The sequence below is a fragment of the Mobula hypostoma genome, chromosome 3, assembly GCF_963921235.1.
Source record: "Mobula hypostoma chromosome 3, sMobHyp1.1, whole genome shotgun sequence".
NCBI classification, from domain to species: domain Eukaryota; kingdom Metazoa; phylum Chordata; class Chondrichthyes; order Myliobatiformes; family Myliobatidae; genus Mobula; species Mobula hypostoma.
This window is the reverse complement of record NC_086099.1, coordinates 19,360,121-19,378,029: the sequence shown is the minus strand read 5'-3', so window position 1 is coordinate 19,378,029 and position 17,909 is coordinate 19,360,121. Positions and strand designations below refer to the sequence as shown.

At 45.3% G+C, this 17,909-nt stretch overlaps 1 protein-coding gene and 1 long non-coding RNA gene across 3 annotated transcripts in view; one reads left to right on the top strand and one right to left on the bottom strand.

Annotated features, from left to right (window-relative positions):
- Window positions 1–11,582, bottom strand: part of nol6 (nucleolar protein 6 (RNA-associated)) — a 342,540-nt gene extending 330,958 nt beyond the window's left edge. For both annotated transcript variants that reach the window (XR_010017339.1, XM_063042766.1), the window contains exon 1: window positions 11,450–11,582. Coding sequence is in view for 1 of the 2 variants with exons in the window: in XM_063042766.1 (XP_062898836.1) it covers window positions 11,450–11,569 (120 nt within the window). In the remaining variant the exon portion in view is untranslated. The remainder of the gene's footprint in view (window positions 1–11,449) is intronic.
- A 950-nt stretch (window positions 11,583–12,532) lies between these two features.
- On the top strand, window positions 12,533–17,170 carry LOC134343359 (uncharacterized). The gene is made up of 3 exons (XR_010017210.1): window positions 12,533–12,639; window positions 13,161–13,259; window positions 16,883–17,170. It is a non-coding gene; the product is annotated as an uncharacterized LOC134343359 (long non-coding RNA).
- The last annotated feature ends 739 nt before the right edge of the window (window positions 17,171–17,909 follow it).

Sequence of the window (17,909 nt, the reverse complement as noted above, 5' to 3'; positions counted from 1 at the left end):
ACTACGACCAGTTAATCGAGACCCAGCAAACCAAACCGCAGATGACTGAAAATATATTGGACGCAATGTCCCACATTCTGGCCCCTTCCATAGATGTAACTAAGGTCTTAGAGCGTAAACCCAGGAAAGGTGAGACCCCTGATGATTTCCTAGAATGCTTTAATATCATTTATTCTGTACGATCAGGGGATCCGCTGTAAGCAGCAGGGAACCAGTCCCCACAGTACTGTGCTCTCCTCCTCCAAGCCCTGCCCAGCAAGGTGGCCGACAAGGTTAAGGTCAACAATATGAACTGGTCAGAATCCACTCAAGCACAACTTAATCGAGCTCTGAAAGCCGTTTGGGATAGTTCTGAGAATCCCCCTCCCCGCCGACCAGAGTTAAGACAGAGTACGTGCAACAAAGGAGACCCACTTCACGCATTCCGCCAGGAGGAAGTCAGAGACCCCCATGGGATCCTTACTCATAGCCTCCTAATGCCCCATTCGCGCCACCTCCCCGATCTCACCCCGTTGAAGGGGACACTGGTGGCGGGCTTGCCCTAGCGGCCAGTGGGGCCAGATGGTGGTGGGCTTGCCCTAGTGGCCAGTGGGGCCAGAGGGGCACACTCCAGTCTGGGCCTCGCCAAGCCCCTTTTTCCGCTCATAACCCTTTTGCATGACAGACTGCCCTTGAGATGCCCATCCTCACCACCAATCCTGCTGATGAACCCCTCTTCACCCTCACGGTCAGCGGATATCCTTTACAATTTATGGTCAACACTGGAGCAACTTGATCCTGCGTACAACAGTCAGTTGTCAGCCATCTCCATCTACCCCTTTCTGGTAAGGCTGTCTCCCTCCAAGGATTTAAAGATTCTGTAATTAGTTAACACAAAATAATCTGCAGGTGCTGGGATCAAAGCAACTGTATGTCCATATGTCCATTCATGGCCTCCTCTACTGCCATGATAAGACTAAACTCAGGTTGGAGGAGCAACTTCTCATCTACCGTCTAGGTAGTCTCAAGCCCCTTGGTATGAACACAGAATTCTCCAACTTCCAGTAATTCCCTCCCCCTCCCTTCCTCTATCCCTATTTCACTCTGCCTCCTCCCTGCCCCGCTGCCTACCACCTCCCTCATGGTTCCACCTCCTTCTTCTACTACCCATTGTTTTCCTGCCTATGATGACCCTGCTTCCCCTCCCCCACCCCTTTGTCTTTCAAATTACTAGTCTTTCAACTGAAGCTACAAGCATTCTTCAAATCCTTCCCCCTCCTTCTTTGTGCAGTCCTGACGAAGGGTTCCGGCCCGAAACGTTGACTCATCGTTTCCATTGATGCTGCCCGACCTGCTGAGTTCCTCCACTGTAATTAGTTACACAATTACCAAGCCCCTTCTCACTTCTTATAACCTAATATCCCCAAAGGAGGTAGAGTTCGCTGTCTGTGGCAACATTGGGATGAATATAGCAGCAAGGGATATACTGTATGGGCAGGGGTTGCAGATCGAATGCACTAACGAGGGCATATCAGTCTCTGGCCCAGTTACAATATGACTGTGTCCTAATTTTGCCATCCCACAATGGTGGGCACTCGACCTAAATCCCTCAGTAATCCCATCTCCTGCCCCTCGAGACCCTCATGTTACTTTGGCCTACGATTTTCCAGTAATAATTCCGAGTTAGAATCATTCCACTCCTCTCTATGGCAGCAGACGTTCCCTGTGTCAGTGATGGGAAAGATTAAGGGGCCCGCAGGAACCGCTCTTTTGATAGCAATAAATCCCACCTTGTGGAAACAGTCCCACCTCGTTTTACCACCATATCACCCTTACTGTCGCGCCTGATCACAAACCAGAGGATCTGGGTTTTCTAGCCCGCATCCCTGTGGACCAGGCTAACCCTCAGTGCTTTACCAACCAAAGTTTTCCCGAAGGAATCATCCACTACTACATCAAACCATATACCGTGACTCTCCATCAGTCCACTACTCCAAAGAGCGATGTGGAACCCAAACTATGGGCCTCTAGTAAAAGGGAGGTGGGAAGCGTTGACATTGACCCTGTCCATATTGCCATTAGGGAAAGGGTAAAGTTACTCAGTATTCCACAATATCCACTCAACCCCGAGGCAGAGTCTGGTATTGAGCCCGTGATCCGTTCTTTCTTACTATAGGGGATCCTAGTCCCGTGCGTCTCACCCTGCGACACTGCCATGTTCCCAGCGCTGAAGCCGAGACATTCGGAATATCTCTTAGTCCAAGAGCCATTAACGATGTAGTTGCACCAATGCATGCTGTAGTGTCCAACCCAGCAACCAGACTGAGCTGCATTCCATCTGACGCCTCATGTCTTTTCACTTGTGGATTTGCAAAACACTTTTTTCTCCATCCCAATAGTCAACATGTGCCAATATCTCTTTGCCTTTACATATAAAGGCCAGTAGTATACACGGACCAGCCTATCCCTGGGCTTCATTCACTCTCCCACAATTTTCTCTCAGTGTCTGATGTCTCAACTGACCACTTTCACGCCCCACTAAGGGTTCAACGATAGTCCAGTATGTTGATGACCTGATAGCCAGCTCGAGGATACTACAGCCCTTCTGAATTTCCTACATCACTGTGGCTACATCGTTCCTCCCTCCAAAGTCCACGTTGCTCAGACTTCGGTGAAGTTCCTTGGTATGGTCATCTCTGCTTCAAACAGATCCCTCACCTCAGAATGCATAACCCCCATTGTTAATACCTCATCCCCCACTACGCAGGCTCTGATGCGTGAACTCCTGGGCCTCGTCAATTTCTGCCACACTTGGATTCCCAGTGTTGCCCCGCTCACCAAATCGCTCACCCCTTATTCCTCGCACAAATGCGAGACTCCCTTTCAACTCTCAGAGCAGGCCCAATAGGACTTTGCTTCCCTCAAGCAAGCCCTGATATTGCACACCTCCTTGGGCCAGCCCCTATATGATCGCCGTTTTGCATTGTATGTGGCAATCAAGGACCGGGTGTGCCACTGCTGTCCTTTCCCAGAGCCATGGGGGTTGACAACGACCTGTCACCTACTTCTCCAAGAAACTCGATCCGGTAGCTTCCGGCTTACCTCCCTGTACTCAAATTCTCCCTGCAGTATACGGTGTGGTTCTGGCTGCAAGTAACATTACCTTGCACCAGCCAGTGGACATACTCACCTCTCATGACGTAGTTGCCCTGATGAACATCCGCCAATATGAGGTCCTTCTCCTTCAGAACCTCCTTCTCCATTTTCCTCTGTTCTGCTGTGAACCCAGTCACCTTTTCAGAATACCACCTAAGCGTCTAGATTCACTGCCTAATGATTGTGCAACAATAAATCACCGATTGACAGAAGTCCGACCTGACATGACTGACGTCCCCCTTGCTAACCTGGACTTAGTCTTCTATGTGGATGGGAGCTCCTTTATAGACAACCAAGGCCAGCACCGTGCAGGCTGTGCTGTTGTTCCCTAATAGAAACTGCCTCTTTCTCCTCACTCGGCGCAGCAAGCTAAACCCTTTGCACTCACTGGAGCAAGCAACCTAGCCACTGGAAAATTGGCCAATATTTTTACAGAATTTAGATATGCCTTTGGAGTCGCTCATGAATTCGGACAACTTTGGAAAGCTAGGGGTTATGTCACCTCCTTTATCACTAATAAAACTTACATTGACAACCTTTTGTCCGTCATCTGTCTTCCCTCGCAATTGGCCATTATTAAATGCTCTACACACATGAAAGTTACGACTGAGACTGACCGTGGAAACAACAGAGCTGACTCGGCTATGAAACAAGCTGCCCCTACCGGAGCACTGACTGTTCCCCAAACGATGAATCTCCGGGGAAAAACCGAATCCCCCGTTTCAGAATCAAAGGGTATGCCTGGAATTGAGAATGTGCGTGCTTTACAAAGCGATGTCTCTGAAAAAGAGAAAGCCACCTGGAAATTGGCTGGATGTTTTTACTCATCGACCGAGGACCTCTGGCTTACTCCTGCCCATCAGGTCTGTGTACCTGAAACGATACTGGGCTATTTTGTAGATTTTGTACATACCAATACTCATCTTGGCAAGGAGGGATGGTAAGGCAACGTTTGGAATCGTGGTGGAACCCAGACCTGGAGAAGGTAGCAGAGAATGTTGCTAGACGATGTCTGATATTGCAAAAACATAATCCAGGAAAAGGCACCCCATGCCCAAAGGGATATACCCCATTGCCAATATACCCTTTCTGCCAACTACGACGCCATTTTATCGAATTATTGAATTACCATATGTGCACTGGTATAAGTATTATCTTGTAATTCTTGATGTTTTAGTCGATGGATTGAAGCATCTCCCACCACAGATAACAAAGCCTATACCGTGGTGCGTATTTTGTTGAAAGAAATCATTCCCAGATTCGAGGTATCGGAGCAAATTGTATCTGACAATGGCCCTCATTTTGTGGGTGAGATTATGCCAGTTATGCCAGGCTCTGGGTATTAAACAGACATTCCATTGCCCCCACACACCACAGGCCGCCAGCCTGACTGAAAGGGCTGATGGGAGTTGAAAAACAAATTGGCTAAACTAGAACAAGAAACCGGTCAAAATTGGCTCAAAGTGCTTCCGATAGTCTTGTTCCAGGTGAGAACTCATTATCAGACCAAACATGGTCCATCGGCAGCCGAAATAATATGTGGCAGACCGTTAAGAACCCCCGGAAGGTTTTGCCAACCCCAAAATTACCTGAGATGGACCGGAATCAAATGTCGAATGAAATTGTAGGGTATATCCAGGCACTAACCAAATCTCTCCAGGTCTTGCATTCACAGGTGAAGAAGACCCACTGGGAAGGAGAGGAACTGGAAAATGAACATCAAGTTCACCCAGGAGACTTTGTTTTCGTCAAGAGCCATCCTAGAAAGAAGCTTGAGCCTCACTGGAAAGGACCTTACCAGGCGTTACTGACCACATCGACGGCAGTCAAGGTACAACGACTTCTGAAGTGGACATATCTAGAATACGTGCTGGGAAAACTAAAGCTGCCTGCTGGGTATGTGCAACAATTCCTCGCCATGGGAAGATAGGGGTTCCACTAAAAGTCATTCTGCTGAATAGCAGTGAACAACGGTCAGTCTGGGCCTTTTCTAATGACACTCAGAACTAGTGAGGCCCAAAATTGCACCAGTGATGTGACTGGAGACTGCGGGTGCCACTGCTTTGATGGTTGGTACATTCATTTGGCACCCCCCCCCCCGGAAAATGGCATTCGATGGGGAGGTCACACATCATGGCCCTCCACCAGTGTCAGATCTGACCAACCAGCCAATACTATCTGCTACTGTAATTTCAAAGGAAAGGGGACTTACTTTCTGGACAATAGTACTTGTGCCAATTATACAAAGGCCGAACACCGCGCCCCCTGAACTGAACTCAACGGGTTTGCGGGGAAAGGGCCTACTTGTGGCTCCCAGGAGACAGCAGAAATTGGATGGGCTGCTGCTTCTTGACTTACCCCACATGCGAATGCTGAAAACCCTGGACCAGCACCCTTCCCTCCCACAGCAAAAGCGAACAATCTCACAACCGGAGCACTTCTGGATGATAGCTTTCCCTTTCTACAGGGCCTCCATACTAAAGGGACGTCCTTCTATTCTGAGGCTGTGACCTCCAAGTGTGGTGTCACCAATGTCTTATAAAGCCTCAGCATTACACCTCTGCTTCTATATTCTACACCTCTTGAAATGAATGCTAACATTGCACTTGCCTTCCTTACCACTGACTTATGGTAGAAATAACTAAAGGTGATTGCCATATGATCCAAAAGAAGAATTCAAAACTCAGCTAGCTCCATTACGGGCACCAGCCTCCCACATCAAACAAACCTTCAAGTGACAATACTTTAAGAAAGCTGTATCCATTAAGGACAACCACCACTCAGGAAATGCCCCCTTTTCATTAACATGAGAAAGACTGCAGATGCTCCTAAATCCATAGCGGCACACACAAAATGCTGAAGGAACTCAACAGATCGGGCATCATCTATGGAAAGAATAAACAGTCGACGTATCGGGTCGAGATCCTTCTTCAGGATGTGTGAAGAAGGTCCTGAAGAGAGGTCTCGGCCTAAAACATCGACCATTACTCTTTTCCACAGATGCTGCCTGACCTACTAAGCTTTTATGTGTGTTGCCTTCTCTTCATTACTACCATGAGGGAGGAGCTTGAAGGCACATACTCAACGTTTTACAAACAGCTTCTTCTTTCAAATTTCTAAATGGTCCATGAACCCATGAACACTATTTCGCTATTTAGCACGACTTATTTACTTTTTTATATGTATTTCTTAGAAGTTTTTTCTGTGTATTGCACTGTACCACTGCTACAAAACGACAAATTTCATTATACTTATCGGTGATAATAAACCTGATTTTGATTCTGGCCGGATATAGCAAAAGCTTTGAGACAAGACAACATGCTGAATGTAGTAGTGAAACTCTGCGTCCAGAAACTAGCTGCTCTAGCCAACTGGTTACATACAGGAGCAACACTGTCATCTACCCAACAGTGTAAAAGATAAAGAAAGAATAGACTTATTTATCTCATCTACATCAAAACATTGGAAAATAGAGTGAAATGCTTCATTGGCATCATTGTATTACGACGTGCTGGAGGACGTCCAAAAGCATCACCACTCTTCTAGCACCAACATAGCACGCCGACAATTCACTAAACCGAAACATACATTGGTTCGTTAAGGTTGTCATAGCCAGGGTGGTAATGGGGATAATCTCCCACTACCTATAAAATGCTCCCAAAGGTGTGCATCTCTAACAGCCTCTGACAACCAAGTCCAGATCCTGACCTTCATATGCGTCTCAGCTACTCAGTCCGGCGGAACTGTTTGTACGGACAGGAAAAAGGGCAAAGGCGAGTTACTGGTGCCTTAAGACAAATCACTTTGGGGAGATGGGGCTTGTCAGCTGTGGTTGGCAGCTCATCTAGGAGAAGGACAGCTCTGATCTCAAATCTTTGCTGCCCTGCATCTATACCCACTCATGGGGAAGGCTTCAGGAGTAAACCTTGAGGAAAAATCCAGAACAATGTGCTTGGAAGTAGGTACAGAGAAGATGTCAGCGGTGAGTTTTTTTATACAGAGGGTGGTGAGTGCGTGGAATGGGCTGCCAGCGACGGTGGTGGAGGCGAAAACGATAGGGTCTTTTAAGAGACTCCTGGATAGGTACATGGAGCTTAGAAAAATAGAGGGCTATGGCAAACCCAAGGTAATTTCTAAAGTAAGTACATGTTCGGCACAGCATTGTGGGCCAAAGGACCTGTATTCTGCTGTAGGATTTCTATGTTTCTAAACTGAACTTGAACCGTTATCACCAAATACTGCACTAAGCATCAAAGCCTTTCCAAGTATGAACCAAAGGGCTGAATCCAAAGGTGGGTTGAGAGTCACTCTTTGACATAAGATGGCATTTTACCACCTATGACTTCAACGTCTGAAGTCCTATTTCAAGCAAAAAAAGATGATAGTGGTGTTGGACATCAGCCCAGCTCCAGAATAGCATTGTCTTATGTCTCTCAGGGCAGGGTCTTTACCTGAACCATCTCCAATTACTTCATCAATGACCTTCCTTCCATTAGGTCATGGATGTTTGACTCTGTTCACAACTCTCCAGTAGGTGAAGTAGCTCACGTTTTACATGCAGCAAGTTTTAAACAACCTTCAGACAGGGACTGATAAGATGCCTGTAACATTCATGCTATGAAAAATCCCCAGTGGTGACCCTCTCCAGCAAGACAGCCTAACCATTATCCTGGTCATCCGAAGTCATCACAGTTACTTCCTTCAAGTTCACGTTTATTGTCCTCCAACGGTACATATATACAACCAAATGAAACAATTTTCATCCCTGCTATGGTGCACCCCCAATACAGATATTACACACAACACATAAAACAAAATATTACCAGGAATAAGTTAATAAAATATAATTCAAAGTGCATGTAGTGTGCAGCAGAGGTGAACAGCAAACAACACACTGTCCTAGTGACAAAACCTCAGTGGTGGCAGGGTATTCATTAGTCACACAGTCTGGGGGAAGAAGCTGTTACCCAGTCTGACAGTCCTAGTCCTGATTATCCTGCATCTCTTTCCCCATGATGGTGGATCAAAGAGATAGTGGGATTGGTGGTAGTCTGAAAAGTCATCTTGGGAATCACCATTCACCAGCAACCAAACCTGGCTGCCCATTAACTAGATGTGGTAGATCAGGTGCTGCGTTCAGCCAGAGGAATGAGTGAATGAAAGAAAAGTACAGTACAAGAACCGGCCTTCTGGCCCACAACGTCTCTGCTCAGCATGAAGCTAATCTGGCGGGAGGAGAAGATGGTGGCGTGCCGTGCGTGCGCAGCCCTCCGGTGAAAAATGATATCATATCTGTTAAACAGGGGCCGTGGACAATTCCAATTTGATGGAGAATGGACGTGAAAGCACAGAGGAACATCTGGAGAAATTTCTGAAACGCCCGTTTGCTGCTGTTGTTACTGTGTGGTCGGGAATCTTTCGGAGGGTAGGCCTCAAAATCCCCGGCCCTGCCTGCTTTCGGCGACCAAGAAGGAGGTCGAATCGTTCGGACAGAGATGGCGCTCAGTACACGGTGTCGGACAGCTGATCAGAGCTCGAAGTTTTCGGGTGACTCAGAGTCAGATTGTGGTCGGCATGGCAGGGAGAGTTTTTCTTCCTTCTCCCGTCTGCGTGAGATGTGGGACATTTGAGAAACTTTGAACTTTACTGTGCTCACGGACTTCTTCATCAAGTTATGGTATTGTTACAGTGTTTGTAACTACATGTTATAATTATGTGGTTTTGTCAGTTTTTTCAGTCTTGGTTTGTCCTGTGTTTTGTGATATCACACCGGAGGAAATATTGTATCATTTCTTAATGCATGCATTACTAAATGACAATAAAAGAGGAGTACGTGTCTTCATGATCATAACTAATCACATTTCTCCACACATGGTCTACATCATTATGTTCCCTGCCTCTTTGTTTGCTGGTCTAAATTAGCTCAAAGTTCCAAGCACATTTATTAATACTGTACACAAGATTGAGATTTGTCTTCTTGCAGACAAGCCACAAAATAAAGAAACACAATAGAACCCCTTAAAAAAACCCACACAGCAAAATCCATCAAACACCCAATGTGTGAAAAAAAGATCAAATCGTGCTGTAGAATGATATACTGGGTGACAGATAACACATATCGCTCATAATAGAAGTTGTTCTACATTATTCACAAACACCATCATTGAGTTGTTGTGTTCACTTTAAGAGACGGTGTCCGACGTAATGACGTCAATGTAAGACGACTACTTTTGGTTTGCTGGTAATGGAAGCCAAGGGCTGCAGCTTTCATTAAGCACATAAAATGACTTTTGCATGTTTTATTCATAAAACCCAACATTGCAAACAATAAAAAAGTAAACAAATAACATACAGGACATTAACCAGAGTCCCCGCAAGTGGAAACCACAGCCATCAAGCCAATTCAGCAGTGAGGTGAGTGAAGCCAGTCCAGGGGTCCAATGACTGCAGGCCACAGCCACCAAGTCAGTTCAGTGCTGTGGTGAGTGCCGATGGTTGTAGTCATCTCAGCACTGAAGTGCCTTGATCAAAATATGCAAGTGTTTTTTTAAAAAAAGTAAACCAAATCACATGGAGCATGAGCCGCAGAGTCCCTGAAAGTAAGTCCGCAGCTGTGGAGCCCGTTCAGAGCTGAGGTGAGGGAAGCCCATCCAGGAGCCCGATGGCTGCAGGGCAATAACTGCTCCCGCACTTGGTGGCATGGGACCCAAGACTCCTGCACCTTCTGCCCAACAGTAGCAACAAGAAGAGAGGGAGACCGGTCAAATGCAGGCTGACAGCACCGAACAGCTCCTCTCATCCTCGACAATTTTAATCTCGCTTGATGCTTGACCTCGCGATCTACCTTGTCATGACCCTTGTACCTGATTTGTTTGCCTGCACCGCACTTCCTCTGTAATCATCACTACATTCTGTTGCTTTTGTTTTGTACTCCCTTGATGGAGCATGAAATAAAACAAAAAAAAAATGCAGATGCCAGCAATCTGAAATAAAGCGTAGGTATATGGAAATACTTATCAATTCAAGCAGCATTAGTAGAGAGAGGAACAGAGTTAATGATAAAAACAAGAGATTCCACAGATACTGGAAATTTTAAGCAACAGACACAAAATGCTGGAGGAACTCAGCAGGTCAGGCAGTATCTATGGAAATGAATAAACAGTCAATGTTTCAGACTGGTACTCTTCATCATATTTATTACTACAAGGATTCACACCAAGTTCAGGAAGAGTTATTATCCCTCAACCATCAGGCTCCTAAACCAGACAGGATAACTTCACTCACCCTCATCACTGAACTGTTACAACCTATGGACTCACTTTCAAGGACTCTTCATTTCATGTTCCTGATCTTTATTGCTTATTTATTTTTTTTTGTATTTTCAATGTTTCTGCACACAGGCTGTCAGCCTTGTTGTGTCCGCAAGTAAAAGAATCTCAGGGTTGCATATAGTAATATATATATAGATAATAAATTTAGTTTGAAGTCCTGACCGGTCTTGGCCTGAAACACCAACTGATCCTTCCCATTCATTGATGCAGCCTAACTTACTGAGTTCCTCCAGCATTTTGTATGTGTTGAACAGAGTTAATGCTTCAGGTTGATCTGTCATCTGCAGCACTGTTATTCATGTTTTGGAAGTACCACATGAAGATTATGACATAAACTCTATACTGGGATTAAGGTCTTGGTCTGTGAGCAACTTTTCCTCAGACATCTTAAGTCTCTTATGTCTTACAGGAGGCAGTGATGGATTTTGCCAGGAATTTGATGGTATGGTGTGTGCAGTGGAGTCTGGTTTGTGTTGAGAGTTGTTGGATAGATAGATACTTTATTGATCCTAGGGACATTACAGTATACAGATAAAAAAAAGTATTAGAAGTAAAAAAAAAGAGTAAAAATAAGTTACCTCAAACCTCCTGCCTTAGCCTAAGGGGATAGCTCTAGCAATTTAAACACTCTTTCCTAGATAGACTTCCAAAGGGGAACGCTCCAAGGACCACTATGCTGACTCCGACACTGTTTGGGCCGAAGTTGGTGCAAGGTAGCTCGTTGTGTTTTATTCTCAGTTTGAACGTAATGGTAACTCAGGTGAGTGCCTTGTTAGGTCATTTCAATGCAGAGTATGCATTTTAACAACACCTTTAGGAAAGAGAAGAATGAGTGATAACGACTAGCATAAGATCTGACACTCTTGGAACTGCATGCCGTTACGACTTAACTATAACTGTCTCGGTACGTGAGGGAGAAACGTGTAAACCGGTGTAATTCCTTACACAAAACCCATTCCGATCAATGAAAACAGTGCGCACACCTGTTGCTCGGCAGCTCGCAGATCGGATTCACGCCTCTTTCTCTTCATCTTCCCCGTGTGCTTCGGAGGATCAGTATCCCCTCCACATGTGCGCCCCAGCTCCGCTCCGTCCGACCCCATGCTTTGTTGGGAGTCCGGCCTCCAGCCACCCGATTGGTCCAATGCCGCGCCACGTGCTACGGGAAGCCTCAGGAGTTCCCTTCGATGTCAATCACCGCGTATCGAAATGCTTCCCGGTGGCTTCCGCTGCAAGTACTGTATCTGAAACTTGTCGCAGCCACCGCAGGGGCTGGGTGGGGAAGGACCACAGTGAAGGATTCTTCTCCTACTGGGTTGGAGCAGGAAGCCCCTCAATTCTTATCGTAGCAGTATACCACCCCGGAGTAACTAGAGGAGCTCAGCAGGTCAGGCAGGATCTGTGGAACTGCAGAGTGGCAGCAGTGCTATTGATATGCATGAATGCAATTGAACAGTCAGTGCAACTATCAACGTAAAGAATAAAAAGGCGTTGAACGGGTTATTCTTGTAAATATTTTTATTATGAATAAAGTTTGTTTTGTTTTGAAAATCTGTTCGGAGCTCACCTAAGATGTGACCAGTTTTATTTTTCCTTTTTGCTTTATGGCTCTTTACGTTATATTGAGAGAGAATTTTGAGCACTATGTTAGTTTTAAGTGGTTAGTTCGTTTTTATAGTCGGTGGTTCATTATGCAATTCATCACGCTCCGATAACGTTCTGGAATACTGCGGAGTGACAAGAAAAGGGAGCTTCCCATACTGATTTCCATCAAGTGAATGTTTAATGGATGGTATGTGCGATGCAGCTCTCGAGAAAGATTTTATTAAATGAAACATTTCTACCATGGATATCGTCCCTCTGCCAGATTCTGATGTAGGGATTGGTACTGGTTCATTATTGTCACATGTATCAAGATACAGTGAAAAGCTTGTCCTGCATACTGTTCATACAGATCAAATCATTGCACAGTGCATTGAGATAGAATTAGGTAAAACAAGGGACGCCACGGAAGCATGGTGGACAGCGCAATACTATTACAACTCGGGGCATTCCTGAGTTCAGAGTTCAATTCCGGCACTGCTCCGTAAGGAGTCTCGGTACATCCTCCCCGTGGCATGTGTGGGCTTCCTCCAGGTCCTTCAGTTTTGTCCCGCAGTCCAAGGACTACCTGGTAGGTTAATTGTCATTGTAAATTGTCCCATGATTAGGTTAGGGTTAATTGGATTTGTTGGGATATACTGGGGCGGCATGGATCAAAGGGTCAGAAGGGCCTAATCTGTGCTGTATTGCTATAAAATTTTTAAAAATAACATTGCAGAAAAGATTCAGTGTAGGTAAACAATAAAGTGTAGGATCATAACAAGGTAAATTGTGAGGCCAAGAGTCCATTTTATTGTACAAGAGATCCATTCAAGTGATTACAGCAGCATAAAAGTTGTCCTTCAGCCAAGTGGTACTAAGACACTGGCTTAGTAATAGGGATAACCTGTTTCCAATGCAGTTCTGAAGCATTTATTGAGTACTTATGGGAAATATGAAAACGCCATCAAAAAAGGCAAAACAGACAAAATGCTAGAAGAACTTGGATTTGCCTTGGATTTCCGGCATCCACAGATTTTCTTGTCTTTGCTATCAGAAAAGGACCATCCTGATTCTGGCTCTTGACCCAAAACATTATTAATTCCCCCACAGATGCTGCACAACCTGCTGAGTTTCTCAAGATTCTTTGCTCCAGACTCCAGCATTTCCAGGCATGTGTACTTTCTGTGCCCTGAACATGGAGAACGGTTGGTAAGCAAACCTTGTGGCCAACTCATCATAGCTGATTGAGGGTGATGAGAGCTTCAGTGCTGAGAATGTTGGTCTGGGAGACGGCATTGACATAGGTTTTCCAACCCTAGTAGTGCATCTGGATGATTTTGAGAATTGACTGTACTTTTCTACATGTCTCTTTAAGTTCGCATACAGTGAGATGGCTATCATTACTGTATAGTAGACCACAATCTTAGTTCCTGATTTGACATCTTGGACTTAAATACTCTTTTCTTCTTCTAAAGCCCATCATCCCTATTGGGGCACAGGCTACTGACAGCAGCTTGCCAGAGTTGTCTATCCTGGACTAGACTTTCAAGTTTTCCCCAAGTGTAGCACATCTTCGAAGATCCTTCCTCTCCCAGCTTTGTTGGAGTTCCTGTAGCTCCGGGTTTTTATGGGATGGGGTTGCTTGCCCCATGGTCAGCTCTCCTTCTTTCACAGCTGGGCTTGTGGCCATCCATGGCAGAGTTAAATACTCATTTTCTGCACATAGCCAATGTCTGTGCTGCCGCTGTAGACATGGTGGTGGATTTCATCGTTACTATTTCCTTTACAAATGCATTTTTTTGAATTTTGTGCTTCTTGGGTTAATTTTTATCCCAAGTAGTAATTGACAGTGCATCAAATCTGTCTGTATTTCCATGCACACCCAACGGATGACCTGTCAATTTATGAACACACAGAAAATGCTTTGGATTTGTACTGACTGGAGTTTAGAAAAATGAGGGGGGATCTCACTGAAACCTATCGTCTATCAAAAAGCCTTGATAGAGTGGATGTGGACAGGATGTTTCCTACAATGGGGAGTCTAGGACCAGAGGGCACACCCTCTGAATACAATGATGCCCCTTTTAGAACAGAAATGAGAAAGAATTTCTTTAGCCAGAGGGTGGTGAATCTGTGGAATTCATTGCCACGGATGGCAGTGGAAACCAAGTCATTGGGTATATTTAAAATGGAAGTCAATAAGTTCTTGATTAATAATGGAATAAGGCAGTAGAATGTGGATGAGGGGGATAATAAAGTGGCTATGATAGGATGGAAAAGTAGATTTGATTGGCCAAATAGCCTAGTTCTGCTCCAGTGTCTTATGGTTTTAACAAAGTAGTGGAAAAACAGCAATTTCCCTCCTTTCCTTTCAAAATTTTCTCCCTCTTTCTCACACACATACTGTATTGACATGCTATTCTTGCTTAATTTCAGTATTCACACCTTTATTTCAGAAGTTGTGACAGTTGCCAATTGGTCTCCATTTACCAGTAAATAAAACATATAAATATTGATCTGAAGATTTATTTATTTATTGGAATACAACGTGGTATAGGCTCTTTCCAGTCATTTGAGCCATGCGTATAGCAATCCCCCAATTTAATCCAAGCCTAATCACGGGACAATTTACAAACACCAATTAACCTACCAACCGTTACATCTTTGGACACTGAGAGGAAACCAGAGCACCTGGAGAAAACACACGCAATCACAGGCAAACGTACAAACTCCTTACAGGCACCAGCGGGAATTGAACCTAGGTCACCTGTACTGCAAAGTGTTGTGCTAACCACTGTGCTACCAGGCTGCCCATTCACATAATGTCTGAATATGTTCTTCAATTTTAACTCATTTCTGATCAAATAACGCAGGAACGATTTAATTTGTGTTGCTCCACCAGCCAGAGTATATTCATGAAAAATGCTGCTGGGGTGAAGTTCTTGAGACTTGTACATTATACAGTACTATGTAAAAGTCTTAGGTGTATACTGCATATAAGACCATAAGATATAGGAGCAGAAACAGGCCATTTGGCCCATCGAGTCTGCTCTGCCATTTCATAGTCATAGTCATACTTTATTGATCCCGGGGGAAATTGGTTTTCGTTACAATTGCACCATAAATAATAAATAGTAATAGAACCACAAATAGTTAAATAGAAATATGTAAATTATGCCAGTAAATTATGAAATAAGTCCAGGACCAGCCCATTGGCTCAGGGTCATCATGGCTGATCCAATTTTCCTCTCAGCCCCAATCTCCTGCCATTTCCACGTATCCCTTCATGCCCTGACCAATCAAAAATCTATCAATCTCTGCCTTAAATATACATAAAGACTTGGCCTGCACAGGAGCTAATCACAAAAAAAAATCCCAGTTCTCTAACTTCCCACTAATTTTTACTCTATTATATACCTTCTCTTTGGCTTTTATGCTGGCTATGACTTCTCTTGTTAGGCACAGTTGTGTCATCTTTCTTTGAGAATACTTCTTCCTTTTTGGGATGTATATATCCTGGGTTTTCTGAATGGCTTCCAGAAATTCCAGCCATTGCTGCTCTGCCGTCATCCCTGTTCTGTTCTGTTCTAAACGATTCCTGCCAACTTCTCTCTCATGCCTCTATAATTCCCTTTACTCCACTGTAATGCTGATACATCCGTCTTTAGCTTCTCCTTCTCAAATTTCAGAGTGAATTGGTCATATTTTGATCACTTTCCCCTCACTGTTCTTTTACCTTAAGCTCTCTAATCAGTTCCCGTTCATTGCACAACCATCAATCCAGGATAGCTGATCCCCTACTGGCCTCAACCACGAGCTGCTCTGAAAAGCTAACTCATAGGCACTCCAGAAACTTCCCCTCCTAGAATCCAGCACCCACCTGATTTTCCCAATCTACCTACATACTGAAATCGCTAATGACTGTTGTAACATTGCTCATTTGGCCTGCATTTTCTATCTCCTGTTGTAACTTGTAGACTATGTCCTTACCACTGTTTGGGGGTCTATTTATAACTCCCATCGGGGTCTTTTTATCCTTGCAGTTCCTTAGCTCTATCCACAAAGATTCAACACCTTCTGACCCTATGTCACCTGTTTCTAATTTTCATTTCATTTTTTACCAACAGAGCAATACTGCTCCCTCTCCCTTCCTGCCTGTCCTGAGACAGAGTGTCTAAGACTCTTGGACAGTACTGTATTTGTCAATGTGGAGGGGAGAGTGAATTTGTAAATCTGGTGGGAGTGGTGAGTTTGGAGCACCACGTGGGACAGGTGGCAGAGGAGTGCCAGGGCGAGGGAGGTGGTGCGGGTGCAGGCACACACAGCCCAGAGACGCCAGGCAAGTTAATTTGATTCCAAACAACTGGTTTATTGATCATTACAAAATGTCTCTCTGTGCTTCTCACTCCCTCCCCACTTCCCTATCTTTATTTCATGCTCGCTCTTCCCCCCCATCTGCTTTAATCACCTTCTGCCCTTTGTCACTTCCACCTGTCACTCCCACTCTCTCCCCTCTCTCATCTGCCCATTACTCCCCTCACCTGGATCCACCTATCTGCCAGTTCTCACTCCACCCTTCCCTCCACTTCCTCATAACAGGCCATCTCTCCTCTTTCTTTCAGTCCGGATGAAGGGTCAACTGTTTATTTCCCCACTATAGATGCTGCCTGACTCGCTGGGCTCTCTGAGTACGTTGTGTGTTTTTCCTTCAATCAGCAGCCTTTCACATTACCATCTCCCTGCTCTGATTTTTGTACTATTGTTGAATACAGCTGCAATCAATATGCTCAATACCAACTGCAAAATAATTGCTCTTCCACTACTTTTACCAGGATGGCACGGAAACATAGCAACCAGAAGGACGCTTTACAGTGCCAGCTGTCACGGTTCAATTCCTCTACTTTCTCCCCGTGACCACATGGGTCTCCTCCAGGTATTCCAACTTCCTCCCACATTCCAAAGACATACGAGTTAGTAAGGGGAAGCGTATTGAAGTCATGCTACGTGGTATTGGAAGCATGCCGACAGTTCCCCCAGCATATCCTTGGACTGTGCTGGTTGATGACATAAGTGACACATTTCACTGTATGTTTCGATGTACATGTAGCAAAATAAACCTAATCTACCAAATCTAATCCTTCAGATCAGACCTTTATTTGGTCTCATTGTCACAAAAGGCAACTTCCCGTGCAGCAGGGGTTCACAACATGGTGTGCATGGACCCCGAGGTTAATAGTAGGGTGTATGGGGTGTCAGGGAGGGGTAGCACCTCTGGTGGGGAACATGTCGCGTCCTTTTCAAGGTGGTTAGTCCACCTTTGGTCCCCACCTGGCACTCAGCTCTCACCTGTGGCTCCCCGTAGCTGTTTGCATGCGACAGCAGCCACACCCCGGGCAACGACTTCGACAATCCGGCTAAACCAGGTGGGGGTAGCCGACGGGTGTCAAACCCTCAGTGGGATAGGGAGTTATCTATCCCAGCATGTGAAGACAGACTCCAGCAGATTGAGCGGACGAGACCTATGGAAGGTCCAACGGTCAAGAAGGCGGTCTCTGCAAGCATCGTGGAACGTGTAGAGCAGGACAAGACACAGAAGAGTCCTGGTCATCCACTGCACCTAGTCCCATCTCCAGCCGTCTAGACTCTGTCTTGCCACTGGATCCAGATGGGAATTGGGAAGAGAGAGTGAGGCTGACGCTGCGCAACTCTCCCTCACTTAAATCCAAATGACGCGCTAGTCTCGACACCATCATAATGGTGTCGAGGTCCTCACCGACGTCTACGATGGACGAACAACACAATGGCATAAATAAGGTTGGGAAGTCCTGCAGGGCTGTAAATTCTATGTAATGTCACAGG